The 23,763-nt window shown below is 42.8% G+C and overlaps 1 protein-coding gene across 1 annotated transcript in view; it reads left to right on the forward strand.

The window, feature by feature from the left end:
* Positions 1–23,763, forward strand: part of CACNA1S (calcium voltage-gated channel subunit alpha1 S) — a 387,018-nt gene that overhangs the window by 63,104 nt on the left and 300,151 nt on the right. The window contains exon 4 of the mRNA XM_073547926.1: positions 6,978–7,117. Coding sequence (XP_073404027.1) covers positions 6,978–7,117 — 140 coding nt within the window. The remainder of the gene's footprint in view (positions 1–6,977; positions 7,118–23,763) is intronic.

Here is a 23,763-nt window from a genome sequence, read left to right on the forward strand (position 1 = left end):
CCCAAAAGGATGCACTGACTTACCCTAAACTGTACATAAATATCAATATACATCACAGTACATTATATACCGTATAGCACCAAGAAATGCAGTCTCCAAAGCATGGTAACACAAATATAAATGTTGCAGTACCAAAAAGGTGAGCGGTAATACATCTTCCTATGTAGCAGTACCGCAAGCATTCAACATATACATTATCACATTAGCAATATGTAAACATTAACAGATCAAAGGCAATTAGAGGAAGGGAAGCAAAGAGGTAATTCTATCTCACCCCCTTACACAAGGGCTGCCAAAAATTTGAACGCACCCCAATATCCCTTTGAAGAGACGTACAGGAGGGCCTCCTGAAAACAATGTTCCCATTATTAGAAAGCGGGTCTCCCTTAGTGTTTGCCTATGCAGTGAATGCAAGGTCTGCAAAAAATTTGGAGGCACTCCAATGCCCCTTTGAAGAGACACAGAGGAGGGCCTCATGAAAATTTTTTCCCATTATTAGGAAGTGGGTCTCCCATAGTGTTTGCCTATGCAGTGAATGCAAGGGCTGCCAAAAATTTGAACGCACTCCAATGCCCCTTTGAAGAGGCATAGAGGAGGGCTTCATGAAGATATGTTCCCATTATTAGGAAGGGAGTCCCCCATAGTGTTTTCCTATGCAGTGAATGCAAGGGGTGCCAAAAATTTGGAGGCACTCCAATTCCCCTTTGAAAAGACGTAGAGGAGGGTCTCATGAAAAAATGTCCCCATTATTAGGAAGTGGGTCTCCCATAGTCTTAGCCTATGCAGTGAATGTAAGGGATGCCAAAAATTTGGAGGCACTCCAATGCCCCTTTGAAAAGACGTAGAGGAGGGTCTCATGAAAAAATGTCCCCATTATTAGGAAGTGGTTCTCCCATAGTCTTAGCATATGCAGTGAATGCAAGGGCTGCCAAAAATTTGGAGGTACTCCAATGCCCCTTGGAAGAGATGTGGAAGAGGGCCTCATAACATTTTTTTCCCTTTAGAAAGGAGTGGGTCTCCTATACTTGTAATGCTCATGCACTAAGTGTATGGACTGACAAATATTTACCCCTGGGGGCATACATGAACACACTGTCTAACAAATTGTTTTTACAGGCATCATAAACACCCTTTAAAAAAATTATGGGGGTGTTGCATCACGGACCACAGTCACTCTGGTGATATGGTAGTGGAGGATGAGGAGAAGGAGGAGGACAACAGCAAATAGCCAAAATCAGGAAGCATATACCCATGTGTGGGTGTGAAGAGGTGCATGGGATTAGACCTCCCAAAAAAAGACACTGGATTTGAGTTTATGCTACGCTGCTATCATTCGGTGGTGTTGAGAAGTCTGGCCCAATCCAGATCTTGCTCATTTTTATAAGAGTCAGCCTGTCAGCATTTTCAGTTGACAGTTGGATGCGCTTATCAGTTATAATTCCTCTAGCGGCACTAAAAACCCGCTCTGATAAAACACTAGCGTCAGGGCAGGCCAGAACCTCCAAGGCGCAGAGAGCCAGTTCATGCTATGTGTCCAGTTTGGATACACAATATTTATAAAGGCACAAAGGAATCACGGAGGACATTGGTACAGTCAGCAAGGTACTCCCTCAGCATCTTCCAATACTTTGTACTCCTTGTGAGAGTACCCTGCGCCTCAGGGCCTGTGCGATGGAAGGGTCTGAGAAAACTCTCCCAGAACTTTACCAGTGTTCCCCTGCCTCTGCTGGATTGGAGCTGTGTCTCTCTCGCCTGCACTCCTTGGTTGTCCAACGAACTGTGACCTCTGCTCCAGCGTTTTCAGATGGGAATTTTTTTTAAGAATTGCGCTACAAGGGCCTTCTGGTACTACCACATTTTAGTAGACCTGTCCGCCTTGGGAATAAGAGATAGAAAGTTCTCCTTGTAGCGTGCGTCTAGAAGTGTCCCCAACCAGTAATGTCTGCCACCCAAAATTTTGAGAACGTGAGGCTCACAAGAAAGGCATCTTAACTTACACTCAGCCATGCGTGCCAGACTGCTAACAGGCAAGACTTTTGTGTCCTCACCAAGAGGATGACTGACCATGGCCTCCTACTCCTCCTCCCTGACCTCAGGCCATCCACGCTGAACAGACGGTATGACAGTTGTGCAGGCAGTACCGTCTATAGTGCATGAAACTGACTCCTGTTCTTCCTCTTCCTCATTGTCACCCAATCCATGTTGGTATGAGATGGGTATGGGCTGTGTGTAATCACCCTGTATGGTTCCTTGCTCCATCTCATCGTGCTCCGCCTGCAATGCATCCTCTTTGATTGTGAGCAGAGAGCGTTTCAGAACACAGAGAAGTGGGATGGTGATGCTAATTATGGCATCATCGCCACTCACCATTTTGGTGGACTCAAAGTTTTAGAGGATGGTACATATGTCTGACATCCATATCCACTCCTGAGGTCATATGTGTGGAGTCTGAACTGAATACCGACGACCTTGTTGATGCTGGTAGTCAACAACTGCCCTCTTCTGCTCACAAATCCTTTCCAACATCTGCAGTGTAGAGTTCCAACACGTGGGGACATCACACACCAGTCGGTGAGCAGGAGGCTGCAAACGCTGTTGAAACACGGCAAGGGCGGTGGAAGCTGTAGCTGACTTTCTAAAATGGGCACAAAGGTGGCATACTTTGACAAGCAGATCTGGCAGCTCCGAGTAGGTTTTGAGTAACCACTGAACCACGAGGTTAAGCACATGGGCCAGGCATGATATGAGTGTGAGCTCGCCTCACCTCAGAACCGCCACCAGGTTCCGCCACCAGGTTCCAGCCATTGCCTGGCTGTAGGTTCAGTGGTGTCAGCCACAGATCTGCCTGCTCTTTCAGAGCTGTATACAACTCTTCAGAATTGTGCGGTTTGTCACCTAAGCACATTAGTTTCAGCACAGCCCATTGCCGCTTGACTGAGGCAGTTCTGCAGTGCTTCCAGCTTGTGACTGAAGTGGTCATTTCAGAGATGGAGGCTGAAGAGATGAAGAAGGAGGATGAGGTGCAGGAGCGGTCGACTGTGGGGGCAACCCTGATTGACCTAGGGCCCGCAATCATCGGCGTCGGGAGGATGTGTTCCATCCCAAGATCTGACTGGGTCCCAGTTTTCACTATGTTAACCCAGTGTCCAATCAGTGAGATGTACCGTCCCTGCCCACAAGCACTTGTCCACATGTCCGTGATTAGGTGGACTTTCCCAGTAACTGCATTGTTGAGGGCATGGCTAATGTTGTGGGACACATGCTTGCGTAATGCAGGGACTGCACACAGGGAGAAATAGTGGTGGCTGGGGACCGAGTACCGGGGGACGGCCACCGTCATCAGGTTGTGGAAAGCTTTCATCTCCACGAGCCTAAAAGGCAATATTTTGCGTGCAAGCAGTCGCGAAATGTGTGAATTTAGTAGTGTGACCTGTGGTGCATTGGCTGCGTATTTGCGCTTGTGCTCCAAGGACTGGGGTATGGACAACTGAGCGCTGCGCTGGGAAAAGGACATGAATGTGTTTGCTGATGGTGCTAGTTGAGTGTGTGCAACGACAGATTCAGGGCAGGGGGCATCTTCGCGTGCACCATGGACAGGGGATTGGCTTGCAAGCATGACAGCAGAAGAAGCAGTGGTGTCAACTGCAGAAAAAAAGAAAAAATTCCAGCTACTATAAGATCCATTTATTGAGTGAAAAGTAAGACAGAGTTCACATGATAGTCTCTATTACACGTTTCGAACACCCACACTGTGTTCTTTATCAAAAAGCTGTTCCTGGACCCATGGGTTTGGCCCACAAAGTCGGGTGCTTTGCTGCCATGTGCCTGATCATGCTGGTGGTGGTCAGGCTGGTAGTTTTTCTACCCCTGCTGATGCTGGCCTGGCAGGTGGTGTAATTGGCCTTTTTGGGGTTATCGGCAGATTTTTTAAAAAACAACCAGACTAGAGAAGACCTAACATTTGGACTGGCAACTTCCATCGTGTTGGTGTTATGGGGAACTGTAGCCCGCCTTCTGTCTGCGACCACCACACTGCTTCTTTCTGACTATTGGGGTGCTACGCCACCCTCCCCCTGTGTGCAGCTCTCCTCACTCTGCATGTCCTCCTGCCAGCTTGGGTCAGTCACTATATCATTCACCACCTCGTCTTTCACTTCCTCACCCTGGTCCTCCTCCTGATTTTCTGGCAATTGTGTCTCATCGTCCACCTCTTGTGACACGTTCCCACCGTCACCTTCATATGACTGTGGCTGCTCAATTATTTGGACATCGCTACATTATATCTCCGCTTGCCTCGCTTCAAGTGGATTGGACGAGAGGCCCGAATCTATAAATGGAAAGGTGAACAGCTCTTCACAGTGTCCAATTTTGGGGTCAGTTTTCTCCGGGCACTCAGCATGGTGGGAGGAAGGAGGGTCAGGGTAAGGAATATGCGGTCCAGACTCATGGCTACTGAGACTTGATCGTGTGGAAGACAGGGTGGTGGTGGAGGCAAAGTGACTGGAAGCATTATCCGCGATCCAATCAACAACCTTTTGACACTGCTCTGAGACTTATAGTGGTGTGTTGCGGTCCCCTAGTAATTTGGACATGAAGGTCGAGCGAGAAGATGTGGGTGTTTGTTGTGGCACAATTTCAGCTTGCCCATGGCCACAGCTTCGGCCTTGGCCTCTGCATGCACTATCGCCATCACGTCCAGTTCCCTGTCCCTTGCCACGCACGTTGCCAATTTAAATGGAGGACAATATTTTCCATGTTCACTACAAATGGCTAAATTTGGCGTGAACTCATATGTGATCCGTGTGACAAACAAATCACAGTTTGAAATATCTGGCCTGTAGGTAACTATTTTTACCAGCAAACTGGTGTCAATAACTTCGCTAACACACTGCAACAAAATTTAAAGGGAGGCCCAAAATGGCAAAATTTTGAGTGCACTTTTTTATCTCTGATCTGTGTGATGGATAAACCACAGTTTGAAATAGCTGGCCTGTAGGTAACTATTTTTTACCAGCAAACTGGTGTTAATAACTTCACTAACACACTGCAAAAAAATTTAAAGGGAGGCCAGAAATGGCAGAATTTTGAGTGCACTTTTTTATCTCTGATCTGTGTGATGGACAAACCACAGTTTGAAATAGCTGGCCTGTAGGTAACTATTTTTTACCAGCAAACTGGTGTTAATAACTTCACTAACACACTGCAACAAAATTTAAAGGGAGGCCCGAAATGGCAAAATTTTGAGTGCACTTTTTTATCTCTGATCTGTGTGATGGACAAACCACAGTTTGAAATAGCTGGCCTGTAGGTAACTATTTTTTACCAGCAAACTGGTGTTAATAACTTCACTAACACACTGCAACAAAATTTAAAGGGAGGCCAGAAATGTCAGAATTTTGAGCGCACTTTTTATCTCTGATCCGTGTGACGGACAAACCACAGTTTGAAATAGATAGATTTTTAGCACTGTAATATGGAAAGGATCTGCCTGTATTCTGCAGTGCCAACAAGCAAATGGAGCAGAAAAACAGTGCTCTCTGGACTGCTTTTTAAGCAAATAATCTGGATTAAGATCCAAAAAAAATTGTACCTGGCCCCTGATACCTGGGGCTATGTCTAGACATATCTGTAATAGCAACAGCAGCATACAGAACTTTAATGGACCCTTTTGCTATATGCACTGAAGTCTGCCACATACACTGCCTACCTGCCTAGCACTAATATCTAAGCAGCTTTATTAGTCCTCTGAAGGACTGTTAGTTGAGATGAATATGTGTATAATATATGGTATACCCACGCTAAGTAAGAACCAAGCAAATCTGTCCCTAGCTCAGCAGCCTGACTCCGTAGTACACTGCCTGACTCCGTAGTAGACTGTGACGAGCATGGTGGTGCCAGGTCTGATATAGATATGACGCTGTGCGGCCAGCCAATCACTGTAATGGCACAACCAGCATGGCTGTGGCATTACAGTGTGTGGCAGACAATCCCTGCATGCTCACTTCCTCTCTAAAGAGCGCCAAACATGCAAGGAGGGGAAACAAGCTCCCGACGAGCAATCCCGGAAACACTTGGCGAGCTCTGAGCATCTCGAGCAGTGAGCTGCTCGGGCGAGTACCGAGTAGTGGCGTGCATGCTCGCTCATCACTACTGTGTACTCTAGCATTTGTGTCACGATTCCTCTGCTCAGCGTGTCTGGGATTCTGTGATTGACAGCACTGTCATACTATCCTGTGCTAGGGTGTGCTGAACTGTTGGTGCTTTGATTGACAGCTCGGTTTACCTATCTGACTGGAAGGTGCAGGGATTTCCACAGGTGCTCCATGTTCTTGGTAATTGCCCTGTTATTTATGTGAGTTGTCTAGCCCAGATCATTGCCAGTCAAGCTTGCTCTAAGCATGTGCTCTCTGGTGTGTTCGCCTGTACCCTGTGCTGTAAGTTCTGATCTTCTTCTGCTGACCTTTGGAACGTATTCAGACTACCAATTTCCATTGCCCTTTTGCATCTGATATTCTGCTACTAACCTTTGGACCATGTTCAGACTAGCGTTTGTTATTGCCCCTTTGCTTATCCGCTATTTCTCTGGTATTGTGAACCTGGCATATGACCTGACTTACAACTTCGTATTTTCCCTTTGTTTACTATGTGGCCTTTTGGTATTAACCCCGGAACATCTGACTGCGCTGATTCACGGCCTGGCTGTGGGTTGTGACATGCGTCACAATTCGCTTGCGAATAATATTCACTTGAATAGGCTCTCAGTAAAACCTTACACCAGACTTTTTGGAAAAAGTGATGGGAGTTAAACCATTTTTAAGATATTTACCCATGGTGATAATGTTCGGAATCAATAAAATTGTACTGACATGGAAAAATGCATCCATTGTTATGTAAAGTAAAACCTTAGTTTAAACAATAGGTATTTTTCTCATAATACCTTTTAAGTCTTAAATATGTACTTTGCACTTATTTTACAGGAAAAGGTTGAATATATATTTTTGTTTATTTTCACAATTGAAGCATTTTTGAAGATTGTAGCATATGGATTCATATTACATACAGATGCTTATCTGCGCAATGGCTGGAATATCCTTGACTTCACAATTGTGTCTGTAGGGTAAGTGAAAAACCATATTTTGGATTTCATAATTTTAATTTTCCTGTTGCATAAATACAGTGGTAATGTCATGCGGTCACTGTTCATGGTCACCTGGCAGCTCCAAAATGGCTACATAAACATTTTTTTAATCTTGTGCTAGCTACTCTGTTTTCCAGAACCCAGGGTTTGCCCTTGCCTTCATCCTTTAACCTCTGTACAGGGATCTGGACTTACACAGGGGTCCCTGGGCTAGGGCCACAGAGTCAGCTGCTGTTTCGTGGTGCAAGTGAAATCACAGTCTCAAAAAAATATGTAACAAAAGACTAATTCATAAGAGGCTCACAGTTTCTCTTGTAACTTTGCTAAAAATTCAAACTTTATTTAAAAAACACTTAATAACCAAAAATATCATTGCATCATACCAAACAGAAATGAACACTTCCCCTGCACTAGCTAGTTTCTCCCTACCTATCAACGGAGGTTGGAGCCCTAGGACCTGCGCAATTGGCCCCCCTCACTCAACGATGGCTCACCCTGCTACCCCTATAGGGCCCTATAGTGGCAAGGATGTGATAAAGAGATGAAATAGGTAGGTGAGAAAGAAAGAGGTATAAATTCTGATTCTTCTTGGCTTGAATTGTAGATGGTCAATGCTCTTCTTTCTTCTTCAGATGGCCTATGTTTTAGCTAGATAGCCTTTTTCTTCAAAGAGATATATAATAGACTCTAATCGCTAACTGATCTAATTTACTCCTGCAGAACTAGTGTATATAAAAATTCCCTTTTGTTATACAGAGCTTAATAGATAATAAAGAGCATATGTATAATATACCGAGTTGTCAAGGAATCAATTTTCAATATATCCATACCCAGAATTATTTCTGCCTTTATTCCAGTCACCTCAACGTACTGATGGTGCAATTTTCTTGATGGTCTGGGGCGACCCACATTACCACCTGGGTCCAAAACTGAGGTTTATTCTTCGCCAAAGGAGTAGCATCAATACCCCTCAAAGGGATAGGCGTCCGCAGAGGTGTCATAGGAAACCCATAACGTTTAGCAAAATCCAAGTCCATCAGGTTCAGAGCCGCTCCCGAATCCACAAAAGCCTTAGCGGAAAATGTGGACAAGGAGCAGATCAGAGTAATTGCCAGAAGAAACTTAGGTTTAACACCACCCACAGCAAATGTGTGTGCAAAACGTTTCTCTCATTTAGGGCAGACAGAAATCATATGAGAGGCATCTCCACAGAAAAAACACAGCTTATTACGCCTTCTGAACTCCTGACATTGCGTCCTAGACAAAACTCTATCACATTGCATAGGTTCAGACATTTGTTCAACAGGTGGCAACATTTCTCGTGTACTTTTACGTTCACGTAAACGCCGATCAACCTGAATGGCTAATGACATAGAATCGTCAAGACCAGAGGGAACAGGAAATCCCACCATAGTATCTTTTACGGTTTCTGACAAACCCTTCCGAAAGAGAGCTGCCAAGGCACCATCATTCCAGGTAGTAAGGACCGCCCACTTTCGGAATTTTTGACAGTATAACTCTGTAGAATCCTGACCCTGGCTCAATGCCAACAGGGCTTTCTCAGCTTGATCAATAGCATTAGGTTCATCATACAACAACCCCAAGGCTTGAAAAAATGCGTCCACATTAGTTAGAATAGGATCATCAGGTGTCAATGAAAACGCCCAATCCTGGGGATCGCTGCGCAGCTAAGAGATGACAATTTTAACCTGCTGCGCAGAGCTCCCCGATTTTGGAGACAGAAGCATGACCTGCTTTTATATTTCACAGCTTGTATTCAGGTGTTTTTCCACAGATTTGGAGGAAGGTGGAAGAAGCTCATCTCTCATTGTTTGAGAATTCATAGTTCATCCTTTAATGTTTGCAGGTCAACAAACTGCATGGCCTGGTACAATGGCTAATCGACATACTAGCAAACATCAATTGTTTAAATAGACAGCGTCTCTGTGTTCCAAGGATAGCACACAATAAGTTGCAGCCAACATCAATTCAACTTACAAGAAGAGTCATCATTCAGTCTCATATAAAAAATAGCTCATATCCCTGGGCTTACTGAAACAATATAAGAATAAACGTGGTGTAGTCACAATTATAGTTCATGACTCCAATCAAAAGAAAGTGGCAAGTGCATCAAAAGTATTCTTCCAGTGTATTGCAGCAGAAATATTAGGTCAATACCTGAATAGAAAGTTCAAACACTTGACATATAATGAAACATAGAAAAGCACAGTAAAACAAACGTTTAAAAATACTCTGTTGTAAAGAAGTAACAGTAAATAGCAAGTGCTATTAAAAAGATGATAAAAAATTGGGTATTTGGTTGGTACGTTTTTTGTAAAAAATGTATACTAAGCTGCTCTACCAAATGTCAAGGTAACTCATATCAGAGCAGTCCCTAACTGATGTATTTAAAAACCTGGTCATGTAGTACCTATATGAGCAGGATTCAGACAGGTAATGTCCGATGTTGACACGCTGCAGAGGACGGCCTTTATGTGCATGGCCCACAAGGGAGGGGTGGAAAACCTCCCTAATCTAGCAAAAACAAGAAAACAATTAAATACAAACACATGGGCCATGCAGACAGTGAACAAGTCTGTGGAACAGTGTTCACATGAAACATAGAAAAGCACAGTAAAACAAACGTATAAAAATAAGATAAGATAAGATAATCCTTTAATCGTCCCACCATGGGGAAATTCAGAGCATTACAGCAGCAAGGCAGGAACAAGTACAGATACAGATGCATAAAGGCATTACATTGACAGGAGGTAGGTACATATACGGGAAAGAAAAAAAAAAAAGTCAAAGCGGAATGTATTTCTTGGTATGGTCCCCACAGAGGACTTCATAAGTGCCATGCTCATACAACAAAGAGTGACACATATCAAGGTATATTTTGTGGTCAAGGATGACCAAATTACCACCTTTATTGGAAGATTTTATAATAATCTCATTATTTTTTTCAAGTGCCACAAGGGATTCCCTTTCACCCCTAGTAAGATTAAAAGTATCTTTAATCTGATCATTTTTGATTTTACACAAATCAGATTCCACCATCCTCATAAAGATATCAACACTGGTGGTACTCGTCATAGGTGGCATACGGGTACTCCTATTCTTTAAATCAGTGAAAGGGCCCTTGCCACGCACTTGATTATTTTCTTCAAGAAGAGATGTCAAAATCTGTACACTATCAAAATCCTCCTCAGATATACCCAACTTTTTACATTCATCTCTGTTATGTTGCTGAAAGAAAAGTTTCCATTTCAAATTACGTCCGAACAAATTTGTACTGACCTCTGGCAACGAGGAAATGTGAGGGATTTAAGAAACTCTCCTGGTATGTCATCTGTATCTTCCTCATCAGTACCACAGTCTTTTTTAGACAGAGGCCCAATAATGGGTTACGATCTGAGGAGAAGACAAGTATAAACCAAGGGCAGATTATCAATCTATCATCTTGTGAGTTTTCTGGTAATGATTATTGTTTGTTGCAAAAGGGTTTAAATTTTGTGCCCATCTTTTCTTTTGATTGCTTTAGGTGGGTTAAGGATTTAAATTTGTTCGGACGTAATTTGAAATGGAAACTTTTCTTTCAGCAACATAACAGAGATGAATGTAAAAAGTTGGGTATATCTGAGGAGGACTTTGATAGTGTACAGATTTTGACATCTCTTCTTGAAGAAAATAATCAAGTGCGTGGCAAGGGCCCTTTCACTGATTTAAAGAATAGGAGAACCCGTATGCCACCTATGACGAGTACCACCAGTGTTGATATCTTTATGAGGATGGTGGAATCTGATTTGTGTAAAATCAAGAATGATCAGATTAAAGATACTTTTAATCTTACTAGGGGTGAAAGGGAATCCCTTGTGGCACTTGAAAAAAATAATGAGATTATAATAAAATCTTCCGATAAAGGTGGTAATTTGGTCATCCTTGACCACAAAATATACCTTGATATGTGTCACTCTTTGTTGTATAAGCATGGCACTTATGAAGTCCTCTGTGGGGACCCTACCAAGAAATATCATTCCGCTTTGACTGCAATTTTAACAAATGCAAAGGGGAAGGGACTTATTTCTTTTAATGAATTTAAGTTCATGTTACCTATCCAGCCAGTAATACCAACATTCTATGCTCTGCTAAAAATTCTTAAGGGTCTTGCACCATTAAAAGGTAGACCAATTGTGGCAGGCATAGAATCGTTAACACAGAATGTTGGTATTTATCTGGATAAGGTTTTAAGACCATTTGCAACATCTCTCCCATCTTATGTTTGGGACACATCACATTTGTTGAATCTTTTGGAAGGAATTTCTATTGATGAGAATACAATCTTAGCCTCTATCGATGTGGAGGCGCTCTACAGCAGCATTCCACATGAATGTGGAATGAGAGCTGTGAATCATTTCCTCCAATCTAGAGCGGTCGAATGTGGGGATCATAATTTATTGGTAGAGGAGCTTCTTTCATTTACCCTTACACACAATTATTTTCTTTTTGATGGTAAGTACTTCCACCAGCTCAGGGGTACAGCAATGGGGAGCCCTTGTGCCCCCACTTATGCTAATGTATTCCTGGGCTGGTGGGAGGAAACACTCATCTTTAGTGGTGAGGATATGTGGTGGAATTCCCATATTACATTATGGGCCAGATATATAGATGATATTTTGGCATTTTGGTCTGGCCCTGAAAGTGAGTTTCATCGATTTATGGAAAATATTAATATCAATAACATAGGGCTACGTTTTACGTCCGAGTGTCACAACAATAATATTAATTTTTTGGATTTGACTATTATTAAAAAACGGAATGGCAGTATTGAGACTCTTATATATCGAAAACCGACATCTACAAACAATCTCCTCAATTGGACAAGCCATCATCCAATCCCCCTAAAAAGAGGTATACCAAAGGGACAGTTCCTTCGCATTAGGAGGAACTGCTCTGATTTGGCTACCTTTAGAAACCAGGCTGATGATTTGCACCACAGGTTTCAAATGAGAGGCTATCCAGAACATATTTTGAGAAAATCATATCAGGAAGCATTATCTACTGATAGATCCACATTGTTGGGGGTTAAAGAAAGGAGGAATGATGAAAAAATGGTTAGGATGATAGGCACATTTGATGGCCAAGCTGAAAGGGTATACAACATCTTTAGAAAGCATTGGGGTATTCTTCTGGCAGACCCAGACCTGAGGGGTATTATTACACCCAAGCCGAGTATTACCTACAGGAAGGGTAGGTCCCTTGGGGACCGTTTGGTACATAGTTTTTATCAGAGACCAAAAAAGGAAGGAACTTGGCTTGCTCGTAAACCACAAGGTTTTTTCAAATGTGGAAACTGCTCGAGATGTGGTGTCATGTCACAATCTAAAACATTTTGTAGCTCAGTGGATGGAAAGACATATAATATTAGGGATTTTGGGAATTATAGATCCTCTGGTATGGTATACAAAGCAACATGCACCTGCCCTCTGGATTATGTTGGTAAGACTATTAGGGAGCTCAGGATAAGAGTAGGTGAGCATTTGAATGACATTAAAAATAGTAGGGATACATCTATTGCGCGACATATGAATGAGGTGCATGCTGGATCTCTGAAGGATATTACTTTTTTATGATTGAATTAGTCAGACCCAAACCTCGGGGAGGAGACCTTGACAAAATTATACAAAGAAGAGAAGCAGAATGGATATATAGACTCCAATCCCTGTCCATAAAAGGTCTAAATGAATGCCTGTCATTCACATGTTTCCTTTAAGAGTCTTGAGTGTATTTAGCCACTTATGGCTTTCTTTGGCCCCTAAAAACTTGATTTTTCCTTAGACAATGTGTAGCTAATCTATTTGTAAGTAGTGCGTAATAATTTCGCACTAACTCTATTATGAGTTTTATTATTAATAAAGCATCTGGTATAATATTTAATATCTTTTGAGCATATCATTATAAATTCACTTTCTCCAGTGTTACTATACCGAGAGATTGTATATTCCCACTGTTTATATTTAGTTATATACTTAGTTCCTCAATTATGGGCATACTATTATTATTATATATAACTTGAGTTTGACATATGCGCTAAGTATTGGGCTAATATGTGCCCGTGTTTTTTATGTGGTAAAACCTGGGCTGAGTATTTACATATGGTGACGCTGGATGGCATAATTGTTTATCAACTTGGCGGTAATGCGCCTGCGTGCGAATAGGTCACGGTTTAATTACGTGCTTGTCTGCTGCTTCTTTCTGGTTGCGAGGTAACAGGCGTTGATAAGTTCCGGGTACATCACTTCCGGTCATGCGCACTTGGCGTGACACGCACGCTGGTCCGATGGTGGAACGCAATGGGAATAGGTAATGAGTAACACTCAGCGATTGGCTGGGCAAAGTGGATGACTTGTATCCTCTGTGACCGTGCACCCAATGGGCTTAGCTGATACATGAGAGCGGGGCCTATTTAAATTCATTTTTTGTGACCGCCGCCATGCCTTGTTTACATCTTATCTTTGGGCATCAGGTGGCATATCGAGTATCAGTGGTATTAAAGTCTGTGGCCTCCTGATGAACCGTTACACCGGGGAAACGCGTCGGGGCGACTTTGATGATAAGTAACCACTGGGTGGTGTTCTATTTTTTCATCTATTTGTTTATTATGGAACAATGTAATATCATGATTATTTTTATACACCATCAGTGGTCACTATATTTGCATTAATAGAGGCGATTAATCATTGCCATATATTGCTAATATATTGCTGGGACGCCATGTCCTTGTTTGCATGTTTTTCTTATCAATCATGCTGGTAGCAATTTATGGTTATTTTTGGCTCATTGTGTATCAATAGGCAAATTTTATTGTTGTTCTGTGAGGGTAAGGCTGAGTTCACACGTGGCGTTTTTTTCGCGTTTCCGCGGCGGTTTTAACCGCGCGATTTTGCCGCGAAAACGTGAAAAATAAGCATCCCATGCATTCCTATGGGATTCCGCAATGCTGTACTAATGCTGCGGTTTTTACCGCTGCGGAATCGCTTTGCGGTAAAAAACGCAGCATGCTCATTATTTTGCGGAATCGCGGCGATCCCGCACCCATAGGAATGCATTGTTCCGCTTCCTTCCCGCATGTGGCTGTGCACACCATGCGAAAAGTAAGCAGAACAATTGCGGATGGTACCCACGGTCCGGAGGAGAGGAGACTGTCCTCCGGGCTTTGGGTACCATATCCCTGTAAAAAATAGAATTATAAAATAAAAAATATTGTTATTCTCACCCTTCGACGTCCCGCGCAGCCTTCCAGCTTCTCTTCACGCTCCCGTTCCCAGTAGTCCTTTGCGAAAATGCCCGCGATGGCGTCCGATCTCGCGGGATCGCGAAGTCTCGCGGTCATTCGCGCGACGTCATCGCGAATGACCGCGAGACGTCGCGATCCCGCGAGAACTGACGTCATCGCGGGCATTTTCGCAAAGGATTACTGGGAACGGCTGCGCGGGACGTCGGAAGGTAAGAATAACACCATTTTTTATTTTTTTTTTTACATTCTATCTTTTACTACTGATGCCGCATAGGCGGCCTCAGTAGTAAAAAAGTTGGTCACACTTGTCAAACACTGTTTGACGAGTGTGACCAACCTGTCAATCAGTTCTCCAAGCGATGCTACAGATCGCTTGGAGAACGCTAGCATTTTGCAAGCTAAATACGCTTGCAAAATGCTAGTTTTTCCGCGGGAAAATCGCGGGAATTTAAAATGCGATTTTCCCGCGGACTGGAATTCCGGAATTCTCGCGGTAATTTCCGCGAGAGTTCCGGTACGTGTGCACTTAGCCTTAGCAGTAATAGCCCTAATTTTGGGATACCTTTACTATAATTATATTTGTGGGCCTATTGCCCGGGTTACTCTTGCATTGCATTCTGTGTTTATTAAGGTTTTTTCCCTTCCTTCATATCTTTTCTATCTGGCATTGTTTTCCCACCGGTGAGGTAGGGGAGACAGGGTCAGACGACGTTGAGTGGGGCGCCAAATAACCATATCTATTAGGGTGCCAACCTCCATGGCAAGGAAGGGTACAGATAGTTTATTGTAGCCTTTAACAGGGCTTTTAAAAACATTTTTTGTCTTTTTTTGATTATTCATTCACGGGCACAGGTGTTCTTTTACTCCAATTGAAGAAAATTAAATTTTATGGGAATACATGTTCACTCTAATATTATGGTATATTCCTTTTTTATTATGATAGAAAGGATAACATGGTCTCTAAGTTCAAGACTGTCGTCACACAGGCGCGTGCCAAGGGAGGTGATGGGCGAGCAACTGTCAGATGAAGAGGATAATGCTCCCCACTCTGTTGTTCGTGGTTGGCGGGAGGGGATGGAGGAAATGAGCCTCATTGTTACCCAGCCACCAACACAGCATGGACTTGGACCTCATGGTAGAGCCTGACATATGAGTACCTTCTTGCTGCACTTTCTGCAACATGATCCCCATATAGTTATGATTAGGAATAATACTGACTACTGGCTTGCCATTTTGTTAAATCCAAGTTCTAAAACCATTTTTTGCCAGATGATTCCTGCATTAGAAAGGGACCCACTAATGCTGGAGTATCAAAATACGCTTTTACACAACCTTAAGACAACAGTGACGCACACAGTTCTCATTGCAGCTCTAGACTTCCAACCTCCGGCACATCAATTCGTCAACGCCAAAACATTAGCAGCAGCAGCAGCAGTGGTGTAAGTGGAAGAAGCAATTTCTGTGAGTCCTTTGACACTTTTTTTAGACCAACTCGTGCACCAGCACAACAGCGTCCAAGTCTTACACATGGCATGGTGAACAAATGGAGAGGATGGTGAAAGAGTATCTAGAACTGAATATCAATACCATCAGGGAGGGTTTGGACCCTTTCACATTTTGGTCTTCCAAAATGGGTGAGTAGCCTGAGCTCACCTCACACGCCATGGAGGCTTTATCGTGCCCAGCAGCCAGCATTCTCTCAGAACGTGTCTTCAGCGCTGCTGGTGGTGTCCTGATGGATAAATGCAACCGGCTGTCCCCTGAAAGTGTAGATCGCCTAACTTTCTTCAAGATGAACAAGTCATGGATCTCCAAGGACTTTTGCATCCCAATCGCAGACTGAACAGACTAGGTGATATTGCATTTTTTTACTGTGATGCATTAATGTCACATAACTGCACTCTGCGATATCTATAGTGTGGCTTCTGTGCCTGCTGTGGCTGCTGCTGATGTTAACATAAATTTGTGGAAATGTGAACAGTCATAGTTGGTCTACATCTGCTGGGTTAGCTGTAGTGATTTGCACTATAGAAACAGAAAAGCGCAAATAGGGTCTTATCCAATGATAAGATAATAGAAATATATAAATTCTACTCACCCATTGTCGGAGAGAAAAAGCACATAGGATTGATGATAAGCTGCTGCAGGTCCAAGGGTCAGACCACCGAAGTATAAAACCCAGTGGAGCTTTTTTTGGACTTCGTGCGCTGCTTTAGTAATATACAAGATTACAGTTGAGATGAAAGATCAATGTTTTTATTCCCAACGCGTTTCGAAGTATGAGCTACTTCTTCCTCAGGGGATGACAGACATCAAAAAATAGCGCTGCTTCCAAACTAAATACACTCCACATTTGAAATTTGGCACCAATAGTCAAATGTTTTTACAAGAAGTCAAAGTTCATATTATGATGTATAAATCTATCACATGGTAAAACACGATCTGTTATGATCTGTTACGAATAACAGAATATTATAGGTAGATGGTTGACCCAGCTTAGGGGAAGGAATTTTTTTCCCTATGGAGAAAATTGGCTTCTACTCTGTGGGTTTTTTGCCTTCCCCAGGATCAACAATGCAGAACAGCTGCACTAAAAATAGGCTGAACTAGATGGACATAAGGTCTTCCTTCAGCCTTCAAAAATATGTTACTATGTTACTATGATCTTGAAAATCCTTATAAAATAGCATATTAATTTATTTATTCACAGATAAAATCAAAATTTAAAAAAAAAGAAAGAAGAATTTAAGAAAAAATATTTAAACAAACAGAAAAAAAAGATGTTGTATCAGAAAAAGTTACGAACCAGTCAAAAAAATCAGAAAAGAGAAAAACCAGCAGAGCACTCTATCCACTACACCAGAAAGGGAACAGATTTCTGAAAATCCACATTCCTCCAAGAAGAAAACATTTTTTTAAAAATATATAAATTATGCATGCAAATCTAATATATAAAGCTCAAAGTGTGTATGTGTGTGTGTGTGTTTGTTTGTATGTCCGGGATAGGCATCCGCACCGTCGCAGCTACAGCCACAAAATTTGGCACAGTCACACGTCTGGACCCCGAGAGCGTCCTAAGCTATGTTGTGAGGCGAAATTTTAACCCCACGCGTTCCAATTCACCAAACAATTTTGCCCCTATCTACATACTGGGGGAAAAAGTGTGCACGCCTCAAGCCCCGCCCCTCATTGTGATGTCACAATGCCCCTATTTGCATACTGGGGAAGCAGTGTGTGCGTGTCAAGCCCCGCCCCTCATTATGATGTCACAATGGTTGCCATGGCGACGCTGATGTCATCAAAGGTTGCAAGCCCCGCTGCCGCTCATTATGATGTCATAATGGTTGACTATGAGATGGAGGATGTGTGATGAGTATATGGGCACCGGACTATGGAATGGAGGATATGTATGATGGGTATATGGGAACGGCACTATGGGATGGAAGATATGTATATGGGCACGGGACTATGGGATGGAGGATATGTATGATGGGTATATGGGAACGGGACTATGGGATGGAGGATGTGTGATGGGTATATGGGCACTGGACTATGGGATGGAGGATATGTATGATGGGTATATGGGCACGGGACTATGAGATGGCAGATATGTATATGGGTACGGGACTATGGGATGGAAGATGTGTAATGGGTATATGGGCACTGGACTATGGAATAGAGGATATGTTTGACGGGTAAATGGGCATGGGACTATGGGATGGTGGATATGTATATGGGCACGGGATTATGGGATGGAGGATGTGTGATGGGTATACGGGCACTGGACTATAGGATTGAGGATATGTATGACGGGTATATGGGCACGGGACTATGAGATGGCGGATATGTATGATGGGTATATGGGTACTCGACTATGGGATGGAGGATATGTATGATGGGTATATGGGCACGGCACTATGAGATGAAGGATGTGTGATGGGTATATGGGCACTCGACTATGGGATGGCGAATATGTATGATGGGTATATGGGCATGGGACTATGGGATGGAGAATATGTATGATGGGTATATGGGCATGGGACTATGGGATGGAGAATATGTATGATGGGTATATGGGCATGGGACTATGGGATGGAGGATGTGTGATGGGTATATGGGCACTCGACTTTGGGATGGAGGATATGTATGATGGGTATATGGGCACGGGCCTATGGGATCATGGATATGTATGATGGGTATATGGGCACGGGACTATGGGATGGAGGATAATTATAATTTTCTATAACTAACCACAGTTAGTTACTATGCCCGGGCAGCGCCGGGCTCTTCAGCTAGTATATTTATAAATTGCAAATGAATATATTAAATTAAAAAATCATATGATCCTCCTAAAAATATGAGAACCAAGAATGAAAAATAATAAAATTAATAAATATTTATATATTGTTTGTTTATTAATTAATAAAATCCATTTATTAACCCCATTCATTCCAGAGCCATGAGAAGTAATCTCCAGCGAGAAAACATGCCTTTATTGTTTGAAGCCGATCGTGTGATTAGTACATGTGTGGGGAGCGATCCTGTTGTTTCAGTGTTGCTTTTTTCACTGCAGGTCTGTTTTCCTTTGATGGACGCCACAGACAGCCTTGACATTTTCATAAGGTGATTAGGACTGGAGTCATCATTTCAACGCTTTCTACAAAATGGATTTATTGGTATTTTTTCTTTTTTCTCCCTTAAAGTGCGATCAAGCACGTCTTTTTGTAGAACAATTCGGCATGTTTTCTCGCTGGAGATCACTTCTCATGGATCTGGTATGAATGGGGTTAATAAATGGATTTTATTAATTAATTAATACACAAACAATATATAAATATTTATTAATTTTATTATTTTTCATTCTTGGTTCTCATATTTTTAGGAGGATCATATGATTTTTTAATAGAATATATACATTTGCAATATATAAATATATTTGCATACATAATTTATATCTTTTTTTAAAAAAATGTTTTCTTCTTGGAGGAGTGTGGATTTTCAGAGATCTGTTCCCTTTCTGGTGTAGTGGATAGAGTGCTCTGCTGGTTTTTCTCTTCTCCGATTTTTTTCGACTGGTTCGTAACTTTTTCTGATACAACTCCTTTTTTTTTTCCGTTTGTTTAAATATTTTTTCTGAAATTCTTCTTTCTTAAATTTTGATTTTATCTGTGAATAAATAAATGAATATGTTATTTTATAAGGATTTTCAAGATCGTGTTTTACCATGTGATAGATTTATATGTCATATAATATGAACTTTAACTTCTTGTAAAAACATGTGACTATTGGCGCCAAATTTCAAATATGGAGTGTATTTAGTTTGGAAGCAACGCTATTTTTTCATGTCTGTCATCCCCTGAGGAAGAAGTAGCTCATACTTCGAAACGCGTTGGGAATAAAAACATTGATCTTTCATCTCAACTGTAATCTTGTATATTATTAAAGCAGCGCACGAAGTCCAAAAAAAGCTCCTTTGGGTTAGCTATAATGGAAGACGTCTCAGTACCAATTATACTATTTCTATTCTCGTTACAGTTTTTCCACTTCTGTGGTGTCAGGCCTCCTTTTTTAAAAAAGTTAACACTCCTGTTTGGGTGTCCATCTGCTGGATTATGCGTAGTGAAAGACCTGTCTGTCCCTATTATACTATTTCTACTGTGGTGAAATTGATGCCACTTTGGTGGTGAATATTATTTGGAAATGTGAACACTCCTGGTTGGGTGTCCATCTGCTGGATTGGGTGTAATGGAGGACCTCTCGGTCCCTATTATACTATTTCTACTCTCGTGAAATTAATGCCACTTCTGTGGTGTAAGGACCTCATTTGTTTAAATGTGAACACCTCTGGTTGGGTGTCCATCTGCTGGATTGGGTGTAGTGAAAGACCTGTCGGTCCCTATTATACTATTTCTACTGTGGTGAAATTGATGCCACGTTGGTGGTGTCTGCCAATAATATTTGGAAATGTGAACACTCCTGGTTGGGTGTCCATCTGCTGGATTGGGTGTAGTGGAAGACCTGTCGGTCCCTATTAAACTATTTCTACTCTTGTGAAATTAATGCCACTTCTGTGGTGTAAGGCCCTCATTTGTTTAAATGTGAACACTCCTGGCTGGGTATTCATCTGATGGATTGGGTGTAGTGGAAGATGTGTTGGTCCGTATTATACTATTTCCACTGTTGTAAAATTAATGCCACTTTGGTGGTGTCTGCCAATAATTTTTTTGAAATATGAACACTCCTGGTTGGGTCTCCTTCATGCATGTTGCCTGTAGCAGTAGGCCTCCAAGACCGTCAGGCCTCCACTTCCTTGGATTCAACTACCCGTGTTACTCAGTCTGTGGCCCCTTCCTGCTATAGCAGCTTTATCCCCACAGCTGGCAGACTATGACTGTTCACTTCTGCATCCTAAATCCACTGAGCCCTAACCAGGAAGCCGCTCTCTATATCCCCTGCTCTATGCTGCACTGCTCTGTAGCCCTTCCCTTCTGGAAAACCCCTATGCTAACTAAACCTAAGCTAATAATCCTATTCCATATCTCTAATGTGCCCCACTAATCTAGCCCCACTATTGTCCTATGCTAACCTCTATTCTATTTCTACTTCTAAACACAACACATATCACATACATCTACATTACAGTAATATTAACAATACAGCTGCATTACACTAATATTAGTGAATGACAAGGTGCCGCATGTAATCATGTGAACAGTGTCCAACTAAGGGGAGGCATGTGACGACCCTGGTCACCCCCTTACACTCCTCCCTTCTAAAATATTGTCATTCCTGACCATGGCGGCACCTGTAAGCTTCAAAATGGTTAACATTTTAAAACATTTTACATTTTCACAGTTATATAGACTATGACTATATCCAATACTGCCGGTGGGTCACTGGTGGCCACGGTCCCACTCGGCTGGAACCCTGGAATATAGAGTTCAAGTTCTTTTAACTCGGGTCCCACTGACCCCGGTCCCTTTGCTCCTGGGACCCATACATATAAGATACTTACTAACATCAGTCCAGTCCCAAGGGCAAGTCCTTTTCCTGCTCCAGGTATCCAAACACAGGAAATCCATAACAAACACGCTGGCTCAGTGGCCAACTCAGCAACAGTCGGTATAGTCCTGACCCGGCTCACTCCTCAAGTCCTCCTGCACAGATTTTTTTCCCCTCCCTCCTTTAGTAGAGTACGGTCCCTTTAAAACAAATGTGCTGCTTGTACGTGTGCAAGGGCAGTTCAGGGTTAAAATAACAATAGTTCAAGGGTAAAACAGCACAGTACTGAAAGCAGTCTCACACACAGTCCATTCCTATTTGCCAAGGGTGATTAACCCCTTCAGGGTTTTAGTCCCGTAATTCAGCAAGGGATGCGCAACCATGCGCAAAGAAAACTTGGAGGAGGGGAAAACAAACAAAAGTCCTTCAACTGTGACCATACTGGCCACCACTGGTACCCAGTCCTGGTGCTGTCCAGGGCTCCTTGGTGGTCTTATATTTATTTCTAGGTAGCTACATAGTGGGCCCCAATAATGATTTTCTCTGGTGGGCCCAAGGTGCATCAGTCCGACGCTATGACCTAAAGAACACCGTCCCCACTGTCAAGCATGGAGGTGGAAGCATTATGTTTTGAGGGTGTTTCTCTGCTTATGGCACAGGACTACTTCACTGCATCAATGAGAGAATGGATGGCGCCATGTACTGTAAAATCCAGAGTAACAACCTCCTTCCCTCCACCAGGACATTAAAAATGGGTCCTGGCTGAGTCATCCAGCAAGACAATGACCCAAAACGTACAGCCAAGGCTACAAAGGAATGTCTCAAAAAGAAGCACATTAAGGTCATGGAGTGGCAAAGCCAGTCTCCAGACCTTAATCCCATGGAAAACTTGTGGAGGGAGCTGAAGCTCCAAGTTGCCAAGCGACAGCCTCAAAATCTTAATGATTTAGAGATGATATGCAAAGAGGAGTGGACCAAAATTCCTCCTGACATGTGCGCAAACCTCATCATCAACTACATAAAACGTCTGACTGCTGTGCTTGCCAACAAGGGTTTTGCCACCAAATATTAAATTTTGTTTTCCAGAGGGATTAAATACTTATTTCTCACTGCAAAATGCAAATAAATTTATATAATTTATACAATGTGACTTTCTGGATCGGATCGAGGGATCAAATATTCATCTCCACATATATATATATATATATATATATATTGTAAGGTAGCGCTCACTGAGTGCGTTGGGGAACACTCACTTGGCAGCGCTATAACATACAGGAAGACTTAATTTCCTTAAAAGTTCTCCTGGGTTTATTGCTCCATATCCCCAGCAGCACAAACGCAGAGTAGTCACCCTTTAGGTCCGGCAACATAAAATAATAATGTTCAAAACCATGGCTTTGCTCCCTCAGACCCTGTTCACACACAGGTCAGGGCAATGTCCGTTAAACACTCAGTTCCATAGGACAGTACAGTATCTTACTGACCGAGGTCAGTGCCACTCACGGTTGTCCGACCGTCCACTCTGGAGGTATCTCACAGACCTCGTTCCGCTGGTTCAGGAAAGCCAGCACTGCTTCCCCAGGCTGTGCGATATCCAACAAGCAGGGTTGGCCAGGAGCTACACACACAGGAGGCCTTCTAACTCCTAGGTCACAAACAACTCTGTAGTGTCCCACCTGGACACATGGAAGTCTGTGCACAATCCAGACTCCCACTCTCCCATGTGCTAAACACACCTTCATTATGTATGCTGTAATCCCACCCCCAGGTGAGGTATGGATCACATGGCCGGTCACCTGGTCATGACCTCACGGCAGGTCCTGAAGGAACACAGGGGTACAGCCAGCACCCTCACCCAAAGGTGAGGTAATATGGGTAGCCTGACCCTCCCATCTAATAATAATAATCTTTATATAGCGCTATGATATTCCACAGCGCTTTACAGTTTGCACACATTGTCATTACTGTCCCCATTAGGGCTCACAATCTAAATTTCCTATCAGTATGTCTTTGGAATGTGGGAGGAAACCCACGCAAACACAGGGAGAACATACAAACTCCTTGCAGATGTTGTCCTTGGTGGGATTTGAACCCAGGACTCCAGCGCTGCAAGGCTATCCATTGAGCCAACGTGCTGTCATAGCTACCTGCAACCCGGACCCAGGTGCACTAACCATTATATTAGTGCTCACGTGCATTAATAATAAAACACTCCGGATTACATCTCAGGGAGCATCCATCCCTGTGACATATATCGGCCATTCACAACCCTGCCAGTCACTGTTTCTGCATCACCACAGATGGAACGCCTGTATGCATGACC

Source organism: Dendrobates tinctorius, unplaced genomic scaffold, assembly GCF_039654945.1.
Source record: "Dendrobates tinctorius isolate UK_male_01 unplaced genomic scaffold, ASM3965494v1 ptg000011l, whole genome shotgun sequence".
Classification (NCBI taxonomy): domain Eukaryota; kingdom Metazoa; phylum Chordata; class Amphibia; order Anura; family Dendrobatidae; genus Dendrobates; species Dendrobates tinctorius.